The sequence below is a fragment of the Mesitornis unicolor genome, unplaced genomic scaffold, assembly GCF_000695765.1.
Source record: "Mesitornis unicolor isolate BGI_N332 unplaced genomic scaffold, ASM69576v1 scaffold13495, whole genome shotgun sequence".
NCBI lineage: Eukaryota > Metazoa > Chordata > Aves > Mesitornithiformes > Mesitornithidae > Mesitornis > Mesitornis unicolor.
The window spans coordinates 10,353-16,937 of record NW_010184954.1 but is presented as its reverse complement, the minus strand read 5'-3'; the positions used below and the strand labels follow the sequence as shown (position 1 = coordinate 16,937).

Sequence of the window (6,585 nt, the reverse complement as noted above, 5' to 3'; positions counted from 1 at the left end):
ATCAACACTTCCCCCCAGCTTGGTGTCACTGTTGAGGAAGAGGATTTGCCTGATAAATATTATATATGATTCTCAGTTTGAAAACCTTTTGGAAACTTTTGGTGCTAGTGTTACTGCTTACAGATTATTTGCTTTGCTGCCACTTACCTGCTTGCCAAATGGAGGTCCCCAAATCTACCTGAGGAGACTTCCTGGCACCAACGAATCCTAGGGCATCTTCTAAAAACTGTATCTTCTTGCTAAACTGCATCTCCAAGACAGGGATTACTTCTGGCATCTTTGCTGATAAGAGCCGGTAAGAGGTGTCGGGCCTCCCAATAAATCTCTGACGGACACTGATTTCATATGGCGTATGAACTCTGATATCATCGACATCCTTCGATTCAAACCGGTGAATGACCTGAGAATTGCAGTCACTGATTTCCAGGCCAGAAGCAAAGAGCGTGAGTTTTCCTGGCTTGACATTTGAGTCCGTTCTGTGGGTGATAATAACGGGAATTCTAATTATGATTCCTTCCTGGTTCTTCGAATCGGAAACTGTAGCAGTTTCCTTTGGCTTGGTTTCCAGTGGCGCTTTCCAGAGCTTGCTGCTAAATGGCCACCAAGAAGGAGATTCGAGTTCAGTCAACAACCTAGCAGAGAAAAGAGAGTGTTAGAAGAGTGAAAGCCAGCAGGAGGGTCATGCTATCCCACCAGTTCAAAGCAAAGTACCACAGACACCAAGATTTCTTAATACTGAATCCAGCCCTCTGTTATTTCGCTCCTCAAACCTATTCACAGCTTACCAGGATCCATCTGTTTTAAGAAACAGCTTTTCTTTCTTTGCTAACGTGTTGGAAAGTGGTCTCAGAATCTCACTGTTCTGATGTGAGAAATCCAGCTTCCAATTGGATTTATTCAGGCCAATTTAAGCCCATCTGCTTTTCGGCTAACACCACCTTTTACCTCAACGTTTCCACACTCGGCCATCACCACCACTGCCTTTTCCTACTCCCTTATACCTCAGTCCCATAGTCTGATGCCACCTTTTCCTTTGCCCTCACTCCCAAATTCTCATTTCCAGTTAAAACACTAAGAGTGCAAGGCTGTGGCTGAAAAGCCCAGCAGAGGCTGCCCACTGATGTCCAGAGTCTGCCTCACCATCAACGTTGATGTAGCTCCTGAAGGAGACAGGACTCCTTGCTGGCAAACTCATGCCTTAGCTTAAAGACAACTGGACTCACTTTATGGAGGAATTAAGCAACTGCTCCCAAGGAAGACCACTGTGTAACACAGGGAGTAATATCCCTTATTTCTAAGATGCACCTAAGCAGGCACCTCAGCTTATCAGCTGCACGCAAGAAAGATGTAAAACTCTGTTAGGAAGAATCAGTGATAAGAAGGACACAATCCTTCTGTTGGGTTTTCTGTCAGCACAGCCCATTCTTCTTTTCTGGGGTCCTCTCCCAAGAAAGGATCACAATCACAGATTTCTTTGGGTCTAAGCGTTCAGTACTCTTCCTACCCCAAAAAATGGGAATGAGAGGAAAGGTGGTGGTTTTGGATTGGCTTTTCATGTGCTGTGCTGCCTGTTAGGTCTAGACAGGAGTTAGGGGCAGAGCCACAGTCAGCACCTATGATGCTCCATGTCTCCCACTCTCCTCTCATCCCCTGCCTATCACCCAAACCCATCCTGCTAGCAGAGTCAGGGTGACACAGCCTCAGTAGCTAGGAAAAAATGTTGGGGCCAACTACATCTCCCCGCACAGTCAACAGTAACTTCATAGCCCCCTCCTCTCACCCACTGTGCAAACAGCCACCTCCTCTCTCATCCACCAGCAGCCCCTGGTACCCACCTCATATCTGAGCCAAAGTGCTCAGATCCCAGGTGAGCCCTTTGGGATGTAGCCACTGCTCAAACAACGCTACCCAGTCCCCACTGGAAAACAGCAGTGAACAGGTTTGGAAGCATCCCACAAACCAAACCAGCCTGCAAGCAACTACCCTGATCAGGATGTTTTAAATGGAGATCTCTCCAGAACAGGAAAACCACTTCTGGAGGCACGAATGGATTCTCAATAAACTATGAGGAGGGAAGAGGCTAAAAAAGAAAAAAAGCTGTAAGGAAGTTCAACCCAGATGAGATTTGTGTCTCTCACACCCTATAAATACCCCAAAGACTATCCAGTGATTAGACACGTGCCACTGGCATTAAGTAGATGCTTCTAATGAAGCCAGACCACATGCAATAAAATCTTTAATGAAACACTGTCATCTTACTGATGCTACAGAAAACTACATACTGACATAAATCCCAGAGACGTAAGCCTTATCGGACCCAAATACAAAGTGCCACTGCTTCATTGCTATTTTGGAGAGCCTGCTTGGTTTAATTTGCTTTTATGTTTACTCTAGAAAGGTACTGCCTGACAAAACACGCATCACAGCAGCGCTGCTCTCAGGATACTTTTTATAAGGATTTATTTTCCATGAGAATCAGACCATGTCTACAGAAAACTTTGCAGTTTTAAAATCCTGTTTCATTTGGCTGCAGTCAAAGTCTAATCTGCAAGAGGAAGCTCTAACTGAACACACTTTGTTTATTAGCCATCTAAGTTCTGCACCGGCTTCAAAACGGAGCTGCTTAAAGAAATTCGTCTGCTAGGAAAAGCAGAAAAAGTCGTATTGGGAGTCAACCACTGAATTCATACATAGCAGAGGCACAATGAATTGTTTCAAGAATCTAATCCTGACTAAAGCCCAAAAATCAGATGTTTATGTAGATAGCGTGCAACATGAGTAATGGGTCTGGAGATCTTCACTGCCCTCTCCTTAAAAAAACGGGGGAAAAACCCCAAACAAAACAGACCAAAGGAGATGTAACAAAGTTCTGCAATAGTAGAATCTGAAATGGCACGGTATCATAGATTTAGGGCTGAATTCTGAAACTAGGAGGTTCAACTTAAGTTCAGCACAGGGAATGACTGGAAAAGCCCTAGGCTCTGCTAGCACTCACCATCTTCCAAATGAAAAGCCATGTTCTACCCGACCTGCTGTAACTAATCAGAAAAAAATGACCTGCTCTCATTTCTACACAACACAAAGCACGTTTTCTGTCCTCTTGGTGCGTGTAAGAGTTACAACAAGGTCCTTCTTGGCTTCGACAGCTTATGCTTGTGTCTTAACTTAAGAGAAGTCATTAAATTCCTGCCACAATTTGGGTTCTCTTCATTGCATTTACCATGACAAAAGCACGTGCATTCACTTACTGAAAAACAGCTGCTACGTGGCAAGTCTAAACCTCCATTTACATTGTGGCAACTTCTTCTGGATAGCTTTGAGCCTGAATTTTTATCACTTGATCCCTTTACCGGTCTCCTCCCCTCTTTCCCCAGGGACTGCCATCCTGGCTGTGCGATGTCTGGTTTACAGTCGAAATATTTCTGCTGCACAGCCCTAATGAAGGCTCCAGCCAACTTCTCTGGCCTTCCACAGAGGAGTCACCCGTCTGTATCAACAAACCACATGACCAGTCCTTATATACAAATGAAAATCTGCAACCAGATTATCTCATCTTCTCATAGTAATATATTAAAGAGGAACCAGGGAATCTGGCTTTCTGTTTATTTTTGGTCTTTGAACATCTGCAAGCACGTCAGACTCAGCTCTGCTTATCTGCACGCAGGTCCACTGAAAGCAGCTGTATACACCCAGACATACACAAGAACAGAATTAATAATCCAAAAAAGCCCACACATACAGGCAAGATAAAGTTAATCAAAGTTTTAAACATATGAAAACAGATAAAGAGGCCTGGTTCTTTTTATGAAAGACACCACCAAACTGGTGTCACTCATCTAACCTCAAACGAGCCAGCACAGGAGTCTGGCACCCAAGCTTCCTTCTGCACAAAATCTGCTACACATGCAAAACAGTCCTGCATGATATTATCTATGCAGTTATTTCTCATCAAGTTCTAAAGAAAGCAAAAGTCAAAAAGCCTTAACAGATATGAGAATATTTAGCTACGTTAATAGTCTGAATTAGCCAATATGTAACAATCAAATGAGTTTCAGCCATGGTCTTCCCCGTTTTTTACATTGGTTATGGACGTGAAGAAAGATGTCCTCAGTTTAAGAGGAGACTTTGCAGGGAGGGAAGCAACTTTATGAGGGAAAAACCACACACATACGAGCTATGCTAGAAAAACTAAGTGTCAGAGCTCCTCAAAAAAACACAGTGCAATTAAAACACTATTTCACTAATGGCTTTTGGGCTGCATTTTAGTCTGCGAGCAAGCCGGCCAAACTCTTCATCCTGCAGATAAAACAGAATCTCAGCTAACATTTGGTCAAAGCCTTTCTTTATTTTTTCCCATTTATAAAAATCAAAGCATCTAGCTCTTCAGATTCATGAGGACAAATAATACCTCCCAGTGCATCCTAACCCAAAACAAAACTCTCTTCCAAAAACAATGAGCAGGTATTTATTTTCCTACTAATTGTTTATTGCTACAGGACTTGAAAAGCTATTGCTGAAGCTTGCAGTTATCTTGGCTTTTCTTTAAAGGGAATGGAGAATATCACCAGATTCATTGTGAAATCAACACTTTCTTTCAGACGTGATATCCGTCTGAAAACAGATGCTTCTTCCAAAAACAACCAGTGTGAACTTTATTGCGTTCGTTTCTTCATGCAGGTGTCAGAGCTTCTACGAAGACACTCATAGCTATACATCTTCAAACGTTACCATACTACTCTTAACCCTACTGCCTATTTTGGACTGCTATTGAATGCAACCTGCAGCATAAAAACCAGCATAGAATAATTCACTTTGAATGTTAAACATTAAAGAGTAAAGTCATAACGTTCTGATTAAGACACCAACCATTTACTATTCACACCCGAGTTTAGCAACAGGTAAATTCAAGCAATACCTCAAATGTGCTCCAAACCTCTCATTTCGGTTGTCCAAAGACAGCACTTGATGGCAATTGTTTTTAATACACTGGCTTAAGAGCCTGGTTGAGATTACCACAAATAGTCTAGCGCTGTCTCTCCAGTTCTCACACCACCACACTCTGCAGACAAAGCTCAGCAGCTCAGTGTTGCTCAGCACTGCTCATTTTTTCCTCAAAATGTATCTATTCCACCTAGACCTAAAGGCAGGAAGTATTCCCTATAAGTGACTATTAGTTCCATATAAGGAAATACCAGTTGCCTATTCTCTCAAAACTTAGAGGTTGTCAATATTTTGGAGATCTCTACCATCTCTGCCAGTTGTTCCTGAAACTCATAAGGGCTTAAAAGTTATTTGAAGGAGAGAAAATAGGTGTGTATGTATACAAACTACTTCACCAGAGTGAAAAAATGCCACACAGAAGGGAGGACAGAAATACAGAAAGATCTCAGAACAAGAACTAGATCCACAAGAGACCATCATGAGCTTAAACTTACACTGAAAAATCAACAGTTTAATTACTTAACGACCTCCATGGATCTGCCCCATACATTTCAGGCATAAACAATACAGCCCGACAGACACTGCTTAGCTCAGAGGATGCTACAGTACCGTACCTGTCTGCTACATCCATATCCCCTTCGATCTTGTTGAGTCCTTTCATGATGTTATCAAACTGCTCCCCCTGGTAATGCAGCACTTTTGCTGTGTCCTCCAGGCGTTTCTGTGATCCGGTCAATAACCCAGTCAGTTCTTTTCCCTTTGTTGACTGCAAAGCTGCTGCTTCTGCTCCCGCACCTTGGCTCGACAGCAACTGCTCCCTCCAGAAGTGCTCAAGGATGTTGAATACCACATTTCTGTTGGGTTGCAGAGAACTGAACCAGTGCTTGGTGTTCTTCTCCAAGATGGTAAGAGAGCTGAAGATTAAATTTGACGATTCCTTCTTGATCTCACTGATACTAGAAAGATGGAAGTTGACCAAAAGCTCCCCAGTTTTGTCAGCTGTAAATTTGATGGCAACAGGAGTCAGCGAGAGTCTGCCAGAGACCCATTGTTTGCTGGTGCCCAAGTAGTAAGAACAAGGCCAGCTGTGGATACGGATGTCTTCGTTCATCAGCTCGCCGTTCAGAGCCTCTTCTACACGAGCAACGCTCTCAAAGCCAGAAGGAGAAACTAGAACAAAAAGAGGGAAAAAACCATATGCAAGAATCCTTAGCAACGTCTAAAAGCTGATGTTACAAACACTCATAAGTAATTCATCTCACCCACAGCTGCCTTCCAGTACTTTCGCTGTAACCTTTCAGGTACGCACCCAAGACAGATTTCTAAATAGGTATGGAGAGGTTACAAAATTTGGTAACCATCCCTAATCATCCAAATATTTCCTTCAGAAAGGCTCACTGTTTCTGAGGAGGACCATTAATATTATTGCCTACTCTGTAACAGCACTGCCTCCTCTTTTCGTAATTATCTCATCACGTTGCCGTACGTGATTAGAGCACAAACTTCAAATGACTATTGCATTAATGCCCTGGATATTTATTACCTTCTACACTGTTTTGTACAGTGGAGGTGCTTTACCATTAGTCTATATGTTGCTATTTTGGGGTGGAGAGGAACCTACCAAAATAGAATAATGAAAAACCT

General features: G+C 42.8%; 1 protein-coding gene across 1 annotated transcript; it reads right to left on the bottom strand.

Moving 5' to 3' along the window:
• Nucleotides 1-147: 147 nt before the first annotated feature.
• SNAP47 (synaptosomal-associated protein, 47kDa) lies at nt 148-6,098 on the bottom strand (the record flags this gene model as incomplete). The annotated part of the gene is made up of 2 exons (XM_010184671.1): nt 5,556-6,098; nt 148-632 (listed from the first exon to the last, which is right to left on the bottom strand). Coding segments are annotated over exons 1-2 (982 nt in total), but the record flags the coding sequence as incomplete, so codon positions are not given.
• Between the last annotated feature and the right edge of the window lie 487 nt (nt 6,099-6,585).